Source organism: Tachysurus fulvidraco, chromosome 22 (genome assembly GCF_022655615.1).
Source record: "Tachysurus fulvidraco isolate hzauxx_2018 chromosome 22, HZAU_PFXX_2.0, whole genome shotgun sequence".
Taxonomy (NCBI): Eukaryota; Metazoa; Chordata; class Actinopteri; order Siluriformes; family Bagridae; genus Tachysurus; species Tachysurus fulvidraco.
Genome location: NC_062539.1, coordinates 6,509,006 through 6,525,941, shown reverse-complemented (window position 1 = coordinate 6,525,941; position 16,936 = coordinate 6,509,006). Strand labels below are relative to the sequence as shown.

Here is a 16,936-nt window from a genome sequence, read left to right as displayed (position 1 = left end):
AGTCAGCGGAGAAAGCGAGAGAATGTGTGTGAGAGAAAAGGAAGATAGAGGGAGGAAGAGATACGTACCCCTGGCAGAGTTTTCTGTTCGTGCAGTGCATTCTGGGCTTTGATGGCTGACTCACGAGCGCAGTAGGTGAGGAACGCGCAGCCTGGAGAACAGAGAGGAGGATTAAAGTATTACTGCACATGCCCACACACTACTGCCCACACACACACACACACACACACACACACATACACACACACAAACCAACTCACTCATACTGTCACTCATACACTGACACAAATGTACACACACACACACTGTACACTGCACACACAAACCAACTCATTTGCTCTGTCACACATACACTGTGTTCACACACACACACACACACACACACACACACACACACACACACACACACACACACACACACACACACACACACACACACACACACACACACACTGTCTCTTTTCCTATTTTTTACACATACACACAGATCTCTGCAGTTGAACCAGTCTCAGTGTCCTAATGAATTTCATACTGTGTAAACACTATTCAAATATTAGATTATTATTACATAATATACTATTTACATTCAAATATTTAAGGCCATGTGTTCTTTGTAGCAATTTATCATTATTTAAAACATGGTCCGTAAGATTCTTGACAAAAATAAATAAATAAATAAATAAATAAATAAATAAATAAATAAATAAATAAATAAAGAAAGAAAGAAAGAAAGAAAGAAAGAAAGAAAGAAAGAAAGAAAGCATTTTTTTTTAGAAGTGCTGTTTTCTACAGGTCTTGTAATATGTTGGATCATGAGGAACCTCTAAAACTATGGGAGATGGAGACAACCTGGATGGGGTGGCAACCAATTGTAAGTCGCAATCGCACACACACACACACACACACACACACACACACACACACAGAGTTTTTAGGACTGAAAAAACCCCTGTGTGTGTTTATATGTGTGTGTGTGTGTGTGTGTGTGTGTGTGTGTGTGTGTGTGTGTGTGTGTGTGTGTGTGTGTGTGTGTGTGTGCGCGCGTCAGTGTCAAAGGAAACACCCGTCAACACAGTCATGTGATCAGGTGATGAAGCGTTCTAAAATTCTCCAGGGAAAGATGACTAAACACTTAAACAGGAAAAACCCTACAGAGCCATTGCAAAGACGGCTTCGTCAGAGCAAATAATTTGTCTTTGTCTTACAACTGTAGACATACAGTATATACCACACTGCTCTAGTCTTCCCACTAAGAAAGCGATATTCTTTCAAGTCTGTCTGATCCTAAGCCTTGTATTTTCACCAGCATTAAACTTTATCCTGGTCAGTGTTGATGTGGATCCATTTCCTGTCTTTAATCATTGAATTTATTGATGGCAAATAAATAAATAAATAAATAAATAAATAAATAAATAAATAAATAAATAAATAGAAAAAAGAAATCTAATTTGTAAAACAGTGAAATTGTCCCCTGTGATTTTCTTTGCATCCCTGTTCTGTCTGTATAAGTATAAAGTTAAAGGCTCATTAATATTCAAATGCACTGGCAGACTTAATATTTGAAGTAATTAAAATTCTAAAGCAGGTTTTCAGGGAATATCAAAGGAATAATATATTCTACACATATTCATATGGCAGCGTGAGAATACACACACACACACACACACACACACACACACACACACACACACACACACACACACACACACACACACACACACACACACACACTTCTTTAAAACAAGTGCAAGCCCTAAATTATTCATTTATTATCATATAAAATAAAGCAAGATGAAGAGAGAAGACAACATCTATATCATTTTCTCTTCTCCTTTCCGTCCTAATTGCACACAAGTGAGTTTGAGTCAGGTTGAAAAGGCTGTGATGAGATAAAAAGGAAAGAAACTCTATCAATAAATAAAGGGTGAGAAAGTGGAGGAGTGGAAAAGCAAAAGTAGGTTTGATGTTTGACCGGCGTGATCATAGTGTTGCGTGACTGCCTGGAGAAAATTAGAGAAATGTGTGTGTGTGTGTGTGTGTGTGTGTGTGTGTGTGTGTGTGTGTGTGTGTGTGTGTATTTGTGTGTGTGAGTCACCAGTTGGCCTTAATGCAAAGTCGATACAAACACCTGAATATTTTTCTGTCAGTCCTGGGATGTAGTGTCTGAGCTGAGGCTCTGTGGGTGTGGCCTGAAGTGGGCGTGGCCTAAATTAGAAGGTTCTTTGTTTTACTTTTTTTTTTCTTTTTGAATTAAACATGAACCCTGTCACTCTGTACCCTGCACTAGTGGAAAACACTGGAGGAAAAAGAGAAGTGGAAATGGCAGCACTGCTAGTGAGATGTGTGAATTCTGCTTGTGACAGTTCTTCGACCACGACTACAACAGTTTAGATCAAAACTCGTCTCAAGTAGAAATGTGTGCTGTCGTAGTTATGAGAAAAAATACGATATCTGCTTCCGAGGTTAAAATTCAGCTGGCTCTATTTCTGTTTCCTGATTTTGAGCAGAATCATTTAAAACCAACATTTAATGACCAGTTAATGAGGACAAACAATCGTACACATCGAGCAACGCCGCACGTCAACTGTTTGTCCGACAAGCTTCGCCTCTGACGGCTTGAAAAAAAATTCCATTTTTTTGTGTTTTTGATGTACACCTTTAATCTCAGATGCTCTGTGAACCATTCAAAAATAAACCTTAAAATGAACCTTTTATTTTGTATTAGTTCCGAATAACCTTACATCCTCGGTCTGAGCCGAAGCGGAAGATCACTGCCTTCATCCCAAATCTCTCTGTCTTTTCAATCCTGGAGATAAACACAGACTGGTAGATATAGCCTTTTAAAATTTTCATTTCCTCAGGGAATCGCAAGAGCACCCTCTGATTCCGTGTCACGGCTCTGGTGAGGTCACGCTGACCCTGGTGGTGATACGGGTCGAGGAAAGGGCGTGAAAAAGGGGCCTCCGGGGTGGATGGATAAATTGATCTGAGCCGTCAATCACTCCTGCTTTATATGACTGTCTCCTCTAGAGGTTTGGACCCGAGAGAGAGTCCTGGTGTGCACGGGTCAAGACTTTAACGACCTCTTTTCAACACTTCTGCTCCCTCCAGCTCTAAACCTCCCCCTTACACGGACCGTACGTCAATGATTTCCAATGGTCATGACGTGAATCAGTCGATCCTGCTGTTTTTATCCCTCTCGCTTTTATTCTGGTGGTGTGAATGTGTGTGTGTGTGTGTGTGTGTGTGTGTGTGTGTGTGTGTGTGTGTGTGTGTGTGTGTGTGTGTGTGTGTGTGTGTGAGAGAGAGAGAGAAACTGGCTGATGGAGTGATCAATGTAACAGTAACAGTGCCTATGCAGAGCTACATTATTGCACAAGCTTAACCAGATGATCTCCTCATGTGTTAAACACATGCATGTGCAAATAAGTTCACCATAATTTTAGGGTTAAAAAATGCACACGGGAGATCTGAAGTCAAGTCTGAATTGAGTGTGTATCTGAGTGCTTTTAGGGACAAAATGCAGGTCAGTGACAATGCAAATGAATTCATTTAACACCCGCAGTGTGGTTTACTACGCCTGAAATTCACTTTAGAAACAACTGCGTGCACAAATTACATTTATATGCCTAATTGACCAGTTTAATAACTTATATCCACATAAATCAAATTGCTTTTTTTTTTAATAAAACTTGAAAAAGTACTGATAGAAAGTGTGAATCATCATCATATGTAGTTGCAGTTTACACAGTGTAGCTGGTATGGGTTACGTAAAAGGAGATATACATATATATAGAGAGAGAGAGTTCATGATTATTAGATAATAAAAATGAAACCACAATGTTTTGGAAGTCTTAAATTAGCTCAGAAGCTGTTGGTTAATTTTCGAACACAGAAACATTCAAAGTTATTTAGGCTCGTGCTCGAATACTACACGTTTCTATAGTAGCATATTATATTATACAGGGACGTCTCCTAAATGTTAACTTGACTCTGGACATCTAAATAAATGTCGTTGACTAGTGTGTTGTTAATTAATGGAGAAAAAAGTTTCATCGTGAACCTAGTAACGATTTCTGTATAGAAACATTTTTGAAAGGAATCGCTGGTGTCATTCGGAGATATAATAAGAATTAAGTTATAACATAAGCGATAACAGGAACTAACTTTTTACATTAGCCATACCTATAATCATATAGTAAGTATCACATAATTCTTTAATAGATAAAAAAAATTGGAAAAATGTCTGTTGTACATGAGGAATAAAACACAAAATTTTATATTGTTGTTGGAACAGGATCGGCTTTCGCATCCCGGCCCCACGTTGCTGATTAATCTCCTGCGATCACGAGAATGTAAGGACGCTATGTTCACACACAATGATTTTAACGCTGCGAGTCGCAAGTCTCTGTACCAAGAAGTCGTTTGTACGTGCGCCTTATACTGGTTGCCATGGTAACAACATTTAGCAGTAGGTAGGGAAACTAGCATTCAACAATAAACAGTTTTCTAGCTGCTAAAATGAAACGTTCTGGACGGAGATTTGTTGTTTGTAAGACTCAGCAGCGGATATATCTGTATCGTATCGTACGGGACGAAGGATACTACTGTCTTTACTCCCATAGCTAGTTACCGAATTTGCAGCTTTTCTCAATCCTGTCACTTCACTGAGGTGGAAATGAAGATATACTTTTCTGTACTTTGTGTACGTTTCTGTACTGTATGTGTGAACGCAGCATTAAATACGTCACATGAGCTAGCATAGATGGATCAACTTTATTTATGTATTAGAGCAGCACAGAGAGTACAACCTAAAATCAAATAACTCTATCCACGTATAGTCCTGTTTATGGAAATTTGCATGTTTTTATTTTTATGCGATACATAATACCTTTTCAATGACATATATAAAAAGAACTGCATCCTGTAAGAGTAAACACTGTTCCTTCTTATTTCTTTGTATTTTCTTTTAAAAGACAGAAAGGTCACTGGTTGAAGTCAGGTTCTGTATGTCCAGCAGTCAGTACAGTACTAACTACTAACTAGTCAGGGCGAGAAGCGAGGCTGAGAGCAGTGGTGATGGTGAACACAGGCTGCAGTGGTCTGTAGCAGTGTGTCAGTCAGGGACTAACGGCAAATCGGCACAGACGCTGCTCACACTAGCCAGAAATCACAGACTCTTTCTCTCGCTCATAACACACTCCTCTACTCTCTCTGTCTCGCTCTGTCTCTCCTCGATACTTCTAGTTTTATTTCCCGAGGCTGGCGGCTCTTGTTCTAGAGCACACTCACACAATGAAGGGGACGAGTAACTCGGTTCACTTCTCCACTGAACTGATCACCCATCAGCCTTTAGTCCCTATGCTCGTAATTCTTCCCCCTAGAATATTTCACCAAATTAAAAATCTTTTAAAGACACAAGCTAAATATTTTGGGATTGTTTTTAATGAGATGAGAATATGATTGGAATAAATACATAAAAAACAAATCTAATACAAAGTCAGATATAACCAAAATATCTGGTGTCTGTTACTTCCCGCTTCAGCCAAGTGCCTTCGACATGTATAGAAAAGTTTCAAAGACAAATACAAAGCCAGACTAATATATTCCTGGTGGTTTATGATGTACTTGTCAGTTCTGATGCACAATCCAATCATTCATTTATTCATTCGTTCATTCATTCAATTGATTGATTCGGTTCATTTTATTAATTCAATAATTTGATTCATTCGATTGGTTCATTCGTTCAATTGATTCATTCTTCTGTAAACACTTTATCCTGATCAGAGATCTGAATCCCAGCAATACTGGACATGAAGCAGGAAGACACCATGGATGGACCATAAAGCACCACACACAATGCCCTAAAATTCCACACAGCGAGTGACCTCGAGATCGACTCAAGACTACCCTCAGCACCGCCACGCCACCATGTTGGGTACAAAATAATAATAATTTGTTTCCCATCAGTTGAAGGTGGAGTGACTAGTGTTGTCAGAAGATTGCATGTGGGAAAGCTGTGGGGAAAAAAGCTTCACCTTCGTCTCATATGATATGGTGCATATAAAATCAGGTCAATTTTTATATACGAACACAAAATTTCCCCCGGAATGTTTCATTTAAGTGGTAGGAAACCGATTTATTGTTGAATGATATTTACCCTACCTACTGATAAACGTTATTACTATGGCAACCAGTAGAAGGAACACCTACTGATGACTTCAAAGTAGAGCGACTAAAATACGATGCCTTATGATATTGTGGGACTTTTAATAAGAAACCGTGAGATAAAAATCTCAAAGGTTGAACGCTTCAGCTTTACAGAATGATCAGGATCTTGACACCTGAACAAAAAAACCCTTAGATTTTGATAACGTACGTATCAGCAGTACCCTAGAGAAGGGCTTCTTTTCAGGGCTTCTTTGCCGTCCTGTCTCATTGTTCCAGCCACAAAGCTCACCCGGCTGCTGCATAATTGCCTTGTAATGAGTGTCATTATATGTGCTCTAGTCTAGTGGAACCTGTAAACCTTAATTAAGTCAGTCGCATTCAGATCTGCCCAACCTCGGCCCTCGGAGCAAAGCTGTGTGTCAGGAGTGCACAGACCACCCCATGTAGAACTAATCACTCCCTCTTTCTTTCTCTCTCTCATCTCCCCACCCACCCACCCATACACTCACACTCACACACACACACACACACACACACACACACACACACACACACACACACACACACACACAAAGAATGCCTTTTAATAAAAAGGGGTTACCACACTTAGGCATTAAAACTGCACACCTGGGCCCGCTTTTCGATATTTATAGCAAACTCCAGCTCTCCAGCACAGGGAAAACTCCACGTGCAGGTAAACACAATGTGGCACAAGTCATTTGTATTGCTCTCTCATGCAATGATTTATGGAGGCGACTACAGGAGAAAAGGTAATACCTGAACTACAATACAAATGACCTCACGTACATGATGTTATTATGCTTAAAGCATACCTTTCAAATACTGATCCTGAAGAACACCCAGCGCTGACATAAATATGAATCCTAATGCAAATAAGGCTCAGTGTTTCTCATTTATCATTCTCAGCTTCCGTTTTTCTGTTTTTCGGGGATTACAGCTTTTAACGCAACAAAACACAGTGCTATCTCACTATACACCTCGCTCGTGTTTTCTGATTAGCTGCACTTTCCATGTCCCAGGAGGAAGCGTGTGTGTTTTTGACCTGAACAACATTATCTAAAAGCTTTGTATCAGCCTGTCGGTTCTATATTCAGTATTCATTTAAATATTCGGCTGATTTCAAGTTTGTTTTTTTCCCCTGAAGTCTTGAAAAGTGCAAACTTGTGTGTCATCGTGTAGTCACGGTGCTTAGATGTCCCGCAACAACAATAATAATAACAACAATAATGATAAGAAAAATTGTTCTTACTACTACAGAAATCCATCCCCTACCTTTAAAAACAAAAGTATGTCATTGATTATTATCATAAGCAATAATAACGCTCTGTGCCATAAATTAGCCGGACTCGTTACTCAGTAATGAAGTACCGCGTCAGTGATCCTGTGGTGGAATGATGAACTAATAACAATTAAAAAAAGAGAGAGCGAGAGGCCACAAAGGTGTGATTTATGGTTTGCTTTACTTCCTTCTGACAAATGGTTTCATATATTCTAATGCAGTACAACCAGCATTAAGGTCTATTCATAGTCTAGCTTAAAGTCCCATTGGGAAATTCATAAAAGATCGCTTTACCAGGCTCATGTCATAACGTAATAAACATTTCTATGTTAGGGAGGTTGCTTCAAATACAGTATATAAATCTTATTAGTAGAGAAACATCCTGTACTTTGGAAAACATTGGGCTTTTACTTAAACAAAAACTAGAAATAAATAAAAGTATATATAAGTTGCTAAATTCATCGTTAGAAGATTGATGCTATAGTCCAACAGAGCTTAAAAGCCTTAGTGTGCTACACGCAGAGACATCGTTTAACACGATGTTACACCAGATGCCGTGTGGAGGCTTCTTTAGCCGTGTCAGGCGCATGGACTAACAAACTACAGTACACACCCAAGCATTTGATTGGTTGTTTCAAGGATCTTGAATTTAGTATTATATTAATCTTTATATAATTTTTATAATAACCTTTTGTTTTATGTTTATGTTCTTGTAAAGCTGCTTTGAGACGATGTCACTTGTAAAAAGCGCTATACAAATAAATTTTAATAGAATTGAATTGAATACAAACGCAAGGTGGATGGAGTGCAGTACTGCTGCTTTTGTTACTCGACGTTCCGCGCAGATGTTATGTACATAGTGTCTAAGTCCCTAACTAGCTGTGCTTCTTATAGCCAAATTGGCATTTGCATGGAAATGTTTACAAATAATGTCAGCTAGCATTCTCTTCCTCACAATAACGATAATATAATAAATATATAATAATAATAATAATAATAATAATAATAATAATAATAATAATAATAATAATAAATATAGCTGCAAGCAGCGATGGCGGGCCCTCGCATGTTTTTTTATCGCTATATGGTGCCTCCCAGAAAACAATGCACGTGCATGAAGTGGGTAAATATCAGTGGACTATTTTATGTTGTTACTGACCCATTTGGGGACTGTAGGTAAATGAAACCCCACATTTTAGACAAACGGGGGCGCTAGTGAGCCACTTAAGACACACACCTTTGTCTGACCTTTTTGTCCACACAACAGCTCACGAATGTGATGTATGTGTCAAATTTCAAGTTAATCTAAGCATGCCAAAAGCCTTAAATATGCCTGAAATATAAGTCAATTTGACACGATGCCATGGCAACCGTGTTTGAGATATCAAAAATCCCTTCGCAATTTTGCATTAGATTCAATCGCATGAGTCGTCTAGGAGGAGTATTTAAAAGTACATTGCATACAACGGTGAAAAAATCCACCTTTGTGACTGACACACTTCCTGGGGCCTGTTGGTGGGGCTATACCCGGGACTCCCAATAAGCACATCGATGTGATCGGAAGTCTTGGCCGAACATACACACCGCGTGTCATCACAATAAGACATTTTTTGGCTTAGATAGAAGACACTTCCTGTTTCTCTGAATTCGCCATGACTTAGTCGCCACGCCATGGCAGCACCGTTCGAGATATCAAAAATCCCTTTGGAATTTAGCAAGTGCAACGTCTCGGCATCATGTTCACCACGTTTGGTGTCAATCGCATGAATGTCCTAGGAGGACTACTTAAAATGCAATTATGAAATAATCCAAAATGGCCGACTTCCTGTTGGGCGGAGGCTCATAGTTTAGAGCATGAAGGTTGTTCGGGTCGATGAGATCTATATGCGTACCAACTCTCATACATGTGCGTACATAATTGCCCGATATGTGCACGAATGTTTGTTTTTGCATTACAGGGGGCGCTACAGAGCCCCCCTGCCACGCCAGTATTCCAGCCTTTGCCCAAGCCTAGCGTCGCCCGACTCTGACGTGTGTGCCAAATTTCAAGAGTTTTCGAGCATGTTAAGGGACCCCAATTGGCCAATGCGTGCAAAAAAATAAAAACAAATAAATAAACAAACAAACAAAAAAATAAATAAACAAATAAATAAATAATAGACCCGAGCAAAAACAATAGGGCTTCGCACCAGTCGGTGCTCGGGCCCTAATAATATTTGGCATCCCGTGGGTCTAAAGAAGCATGTCTTAGCCCTGATTGTCCTGCACTAGCAGCTGTTATGCAATAGGAGGAGACCTGGATAATGAAGTGGAAATTTGCAAACGACTAAATTGGAAGAAAATCGGGTTACAAATTCGAAGACCCGAATTGACATGCAAATGAAATCCATTAGAGTTTGTCAGAGTACAAAAGCCTTTTCTTCTCCAGAATCCAATTCATTTAAACTCATTTCTAAAGCCCTATCAGGTTGTTTGAAATACTTTCGTTGGTGTTACTCGGGCGTTTATTTAACATGATCATTGGTCTTCAATGAAAATGAAAATCCTTCAATGCTTATTTGGATATTTAGGCAATTGACTATTTTCCTTTTACTAGAGGTCACATTTAAGAAGCAAAATCATCAACACATGAAGAATAAGCTTATTTCCAGCTGTGAGGTTTGTCGAATGTGCAGACACACACGCAGACGTGCTGAAGATGAAGCCTGACAGATTCCATTTTCGAATCACTGCAAACAGCAGGCTGATTTTCCGCGCATCTACGACAGAGATTTTCCAAACCAATAAAACGCATAACATTTATCACTGATGGTGTGTATCTACGCTTCTCAGACAATACAATGCACAATTTGATACGTAATAATCAATCTGATGTATGAAAGATAAATCTGGAACAGCCAACCGATTCAATTCGACGTGATGCGACGCAATATGATGCAATAGGATGTAATTCAGTATTATGCAAACAGTTTGATGTTCATTTTACTTTTTAGACACTGCTTGCAAGAAAACATCCGGTAGCCATAAATCAACACATTACATTACAAAGATCGCTTCAGATTTTGATGACTAGAATATTTTATTTAGAACGCATTTTGTTAAAATGAGATTCCTAGAAACACAGACTGATATTTAAAAAAAAAAAAAACTCTGCTTTTGTTAAAAATAACAAAGGAAAAAATGAAACAAATGGCATGACTACTTTCTGAAGGTCATATATGGATAAAGGTCCAATGAGACAGGCACAGAGGACATGTCTCTTTTAAAGAGACTCATGACACAGATGAAACTCCCATTTCACTAAGACTGACAGACACAGAGGACATGTCTCCTCTGATGAGACTAACATACACAGTGGACATGTCTCCTCTTCTGACACTGACAGAGTGGACATGTCTCCTCTGCTGAGACTGACAGACACAGTGGACATGTCTCTTCTGCTGAGACTGACAGACACAGTGGACATGTCTCCTCTGCTGAGACTGACATACACAGTAGATATGTCTCCTCTGCTGAGACTGACAGACACAGTGGACATGTCTCCTCTGCTGAGACTGACAGACACAGTGGACATGTCTCCTCTGCTGAGACTGACAGACACAGTGGACATGTCTCCTCTGTTGAGTCTGACAGAGTGAATATGTCTCCTCTGCTGAGACTAACATACACAGTGGACATGTCTCCTCTTCTGAGACTGACATACACAGTGGATATGTCTCCTCTGATGAGACTGACAGACAGAGTGGACATGTCTCCTCTGCTGACACTGACAGACACAGTGGACATGCCTCCTCTGCTGAGACTGACAGACACAGTGGACATGTCTCCTCTGCTGACACTGACAGACACAGTGGACATGTCTTCTCTGCTGAGACTGAAATACACAGCGGACATGCCTCCTCTGCTGAGACTGACAGACGCACTGGACATGTCTCCTCTACCGAGCATGACATATAACCATTCATTCTTTCTTTAGAACTTATAGTGACTCAGAATGACATAGTCAGGAGACTACTGAATACAACTCTGCTAGACTGACTGGGACAGAGGACAGGTCTCATTTCCTGGAAGTGACAGACACAGAAGCCACGCCTCCTGAAGCTGACAGACACTGGTTATGCCTCTTTAGTTGAATGATACATTCAAAGTGAATGCTTGCTCCTGTTTCTGCACTTCCTTTCCACACCAGAACACACTGTAGTGGCCTCCCAGCATCTAATGCATGTGAATGAAAGGAAATGAAATGAAATGAAAATCTAATGCATAATAAATTTTAGCCTGGCCCAGTGTATTCTTGCATGTGAACACTTGTGTGAATAGGCGCGAGCTCTTGTCACGTCTCGCTGATGCGTTTCATCTTTCACGAGAGAATCCTGTTGCTTATTACAATATTTAGAAGCAGCTCTTTGAGTCCCTGAGCCCACGATTACTTCAGGATGATGGACGCTCCCGTCCTCGACCAGTACCTGAACCCAGAACGCTGTTAATGCAAAACTGAATGATGGATTGAAGAGAGATGCTTTCGGATACGGAGACAGTGTGTTGGAAACGACCTCCTACCTAAGTCAAATGCTCGCAAACGATTCGGAGAGAACTGTGTATGAGAGAGAGAAAGAGGGAGAAAGATAGTGAGTGTAATCCAGACCAAGAGCGAATGATGACTTATGGTTAAAAGTAAAAGTAAATCGGGCATGGAGAAACAGGGAATCGCTGTTGTGCCGCTCTAGGCGGCGGCTTTTAGCAGGAATGTGCCACTTATTCTACACCTATTCATCATTCTCTGTTTCCCTTCATGCACAAAACTAATACTCTTTACTTTCTGGCAACAGTGGGTTTGTGAAACAATACACAATTATTCAAGTGTTCAATATGGATTGTCCACAGCCATATTAATCACTTTTAGTAGGATTCCAATCCTGAATATTGGCATTACTGATACTGACACAAGCTTAAATACGATCAGATCCGATTTGGAACATAAAGTACAGTTATTAAAAAGGTAATTATTTGTAATTGCACTCTTTGGTGTCATCCAGATGAGGATGAGGTTTCCTTTCGAATCTGGTTCCTTTCAAGGTTTCTTCCTCATCACCTTTGGCTTGCTCATGTAGAATCTAAATTTTAAATTTCAAACTTTATGATTCTTATTTTGAAGTTTCATGTTCCTGTGAAGCCACTTTGCGACAATGTCCATTGTTAAAAGCGCCATACGGATAAAATTCAATCTACAGAAGTATTTTCTGAACGGACATTTGTATGTGTTATTTCCTACATTGAAAGTAATTTGATGGGGGGAAAATATTTACAGCATTTATCTTTACCCCATAAAATCTGCATCTTTTTTATTATTATTATTATTATTATTATTATTATTATTATTATTATTATTTGCACACCAGTTATAAGTAGGAACAAATAAAAGCAACAAATGATTAGTATCATGAGAATATCAAGGTTAGCCCTGAAGATCGTGTACATTCGCCAAAATGTTTTTCACATTATGATGAACACGGCAAAATTTCGAGAGTTTCGAGTACTAAAAAAAGGCATGTGGTACTTTTTATTGGATTGTAATCACATTTAACATCGTAACATCATGGCATGTCCATGATACGAATTCATTCCTGTTGTTCCAGGAGCTATAAACTGTGGCTTCATCCCTCAGCTCTCGCTTTCATCTCTTTTAAAGTTAATGATTATTCACTAAAAACTTGCCTTTGTCTTTTATTAGATGTTTTGAATGTTAGTGTTAAAAAACAGCACAATTTGAAATCTGCTTAGGATTGACCTGTGTGGAGTTTCCACCATACAAACCTCAATGAATGAGTTGTTACTATGGAAACAATACTGTAGAGTATCTGAAACAGCACATTAACAGGAACGTGTTAATCAGCATCTTCTGACCAGTCGGATTCGAGAATACAGCGGTGATGTGCTATAAATAGATTTCCTTATATATTAAATCAAGAGTTGTCTCTTGTGTCCTACAGTGTGCTGCCCAATCTCTGTCTCTCTCCCTCAGACACACACACGTACACACACAGTATCATGCTCTGTAACTAACCCGGTCTCACTACTATTCTATTGATTTTGTGTTCTGTAACATGCCGTCCCAAAATTGTAAATCAATGTTAGTTGAACACTAATGTAACAATTAAGCCCTGAGACAGACTGAAGCAGCAGCAGTGTGTGTGTGTGTGTGTGTGTGTGTGTGTGTGTGTGTGTGTGTGTGTGTGTGTCATAGAGACAAAAAGAAAGAAAGATTCATTCTGCCAGACTAAATCTACTACAGGTACAAACTGTGTGTGTGTGTGTGTGTGTGTGTGTGTGTGTGTGTGTGTGTGAGAGAGAGAGAGAGAGAGAGAGAGAGAGAGAGAGAGAGAGAGAGAGAGAGAGAGAGAGAGAGAGAGAGAGAGAGAGCTGTATATGACGTTTTACCTGCATTTTAACTGAAAACACGTGTATAAACAAAAGGCCTAATAAACTATCTAGACTAAATTCTATCATATGCGTTTTATGCTAAGCTCGTTTATGTTTTGTGATGGAGCACAAAAAACTTTTTAGTTTTTTAAAGCTCCATGAGCATGAACTTTATTTGTCCTGAGCAGTGGCGCGTGCAAGTCGGACGCAAAACGCGCGCGTGCACTCACGCGCAGTGCCGAGAATTAGAGCTGCGCAATATCAACTTGCGTAAATCGTCACTCCGACATTTTTATTTTAGTTTAATAAAAGAAAAAATACCGATTTAAATAAACTTACCGATTAGGTTATTGATAAACGAATCCTCTTTTCAGTCGTGGTTGTTTTTGTAAAAAAAAAAAAAAAAAAAGAATCTGTAACAGACCTAAATAGCATTTTTGCTGTTGCTCAAATAAATAATGCTTTTGGATATTTTAGCGTCTCACATAAAGAGTTTACTATCGGTGTAGTAGAAGGAACGGTTTGATAACGTAAAGTCAACGTTAACATTAACATCATTCAGGGCGCAACACACGCGCGCCGTTTATTTTTTTTTAGGATGCCCTACTTCTGCGCGCGCGAGCACAAACCGTGCAATAAACAAGTGGGAGTGACCCCAGCATGCAGCATGTCCACCTGCTGTGGGTTGTTCCGTGACACCTTGTTGTCTTTTCTATATATAAAAATAAATAAATAAATAAATAAATAAATAAATAAGAAAACAAAACCAGTTTGTTTTTGGTGCACGAAGAAGCGTAATTGTGATTGTCGTGTTGTTTGGCATCAACAAATGTTGCCTTTGTTGTTTATCATTCTGGTTATTGTCTAGGACAGAATTGCTCGATTAATGGCAAAACACTAGCAGGCGATTATTAGTGTGGAAGAAATAATAGAGAACCATCAAGCATCAAGACGCTTGGAACCTAAACAGCCGCGAGCACAAAGTGTGTAAGGGAGAGTTAAAACGCTGTACCTTTGTGCATGCCGGTGTATCGGTCCTTCAGCACGGTGAGCTCGTGGATCTTTCCGAACTGTTCGAACAACGGTTTGAGGTCCTTCTCCTCCAGGTTGCGTGGAATTTGGCCCACGAAGAGCTTGATGGCGTCCTGGTCCTTCATGGCGCCGGCGTCGGCGTGGATCACGGAGCCGGACTCGGGGCCGCTCATGGGCTTGGGGAGCGCGAGGTGCGCGTGCTGTGGGCTCGGGGCTGCTGACAGTGGTGCGGGTGACGCGCCGAGGAGCGCGCTGGCGTGGGCGGGCTGCGGGGGAGTCTGATGCTGCTGCTGATGCTGCTGATGCTGCCGCCTCACTTCACTCTGCGTGAATCTGGCCATTCTGAGCCGAGCGCGCCGGAGACAAGCGGAGCGGAGCGGAGAGGAGAGGCGCGGGCAGGCGGGAGGATAATAATAACAACATACACACGCGCACACAACACACACACGCGCGGGGGCGGGCTAGTACGCACACATACACACACATACACACACACTTAGACGTCCGCGCGTGCGCGAGCGCCGGGACACGACAGTAGTGAGCGCTCACATGGAAGCGAGGGCGCACTTACTTTTTTTTTTTTTATTCGAGACATGTCGCGCTCGCGGCCTCCGTAAAATGATGGAGGGGGAATGTGAACAACACGGGACACCAACTCATCACACGGCTCTCTTCTACCCCCTGCTGGACACTGTGTAATATTGTTTTTCCTTTCATTACTAATAATCATTAAACTGTTTTTATTTCAAATGACCAACCAATAGGTCTACAGCTATAATAACAATAACAGCTAATTGATAGTAATCTCCTCCATCATCTCCTCCATCATGGTTCCCAGCTCTGGTCCTGAAGAAATGCCTTGCACATTTAAGTGTTTTCCTGCTATAACACAACTAATTAGACTGATTAGCTAAAACAGTGTGAGCTGTGTGTGTATTAGAGAAAGGAAAATTCTACAAAGAAAGCTCTTAAAAACTACGCCAGAAACAGGAACCCTGTACTCTAAAGGAATCCAAACATCCCAATAAAATGTTATCACCACCATAGCAGTATTCCTTCTAATCTGTATTATAACTGCAAATCAATAAGCACTGTGAATCAATACAAACACTATAAATCAAAACACACACTGTTAATTAATACAAACAGTTTAAATCAATACAAACAATTAAACTACACACACACACACACACACACACACACACACACACACACACACACACACACACACACACACAGGGTCTGAGGGGGGTAATTAATACAATTATTGTAAATCAGTATAAGCTTTGTTAAATAATACAAACACTGCAAATTAATAGAAAACTGTAAATCAAAATAAACACTACAATACTCTGTCGATTTATGAGACAAAAGTTGAACTTTTTGGAAGATGTGTGCGTCCAATTACATCTGGTGTAAAAGTAACCCTGCATTTCAGAAAAATAACATTATACTAACAGTAAAATATGGTGGTGGTAGTATGATGCTCAGGGGCTGTTTTGCTGCTCCAGGAACCTAAAGACTTGTTGTGATAAATAGAACCATGAAGTCTACTGTCAACTAAAAAATCCTGAAGGACAATCTGCAGCCATCTGTTCGTGACCTCAAGCTGAAGCGAACGTGGGTTCTACAGCAGGACAATGATCCAAAACACACCAGGAAGTCCACCTATGAATGGCTGAATAAAACCAAAATGAAGACTTTGGAGTGGCCCAGTCAAAGTCCTAACCTGAATCCCATTGAGATGCTGTAGCATGACTTTAAAAACACTTTCATGCTCGAAAGCCCTGCAATGTGGCAGAATTACAACAATTCTGCAAAGATGAGTGGACCAAAATTCCTCCACAGGTCATTGCAGTTCTTGCTGCTAAGGGTGGACCAACCAGTTATTAGGTTTAGGGGCAAACACTTTTTCATACAGGGCCATATAGGTTTGGATTTTGTTTTCCCTTAATAATAAAAACCTTCATGTAAAAACTGCATGTTTACTTGTTATCTTTGACTAATATTTAA

General features: G+C 40.1%; 1 protein-coding gene across 2 annotated transcripts in view; it reads right to left on the bottom strand.

Moving 5' to 3' along the window:
* LOC113645218 (CUGBP Elav-like family member 5) overlaps positions 1-15,487 on the bottom strand; it is a 187,209-nt gene extending 171,722 nt beyond the window's left edge. The window contains exons 1-2 of one of the 2 annotated variants that reach the window (XM_027150709.2): positions 14,904-15,487; positions 69-151 (exon numbers count right to left, since the gene is read on the bottom strand). In XM_027150709.2, the coding sequence (XP_027006510.1) occupies positions 69-151; positions 14,904-15,264 (444 nt within the window). In that variant the 5' untranslated portion in view covers positions 15,265-15,487. The remainder of the gene's footprint in view (positions 1-68; positions 152-14,903) is intronic. The other variant, XM_027150710.2, reaches the window with a different exon arrangement.
* Between the last annotated feature and the right edge of the window lie 1,449 nt (positions 15,488-16,936).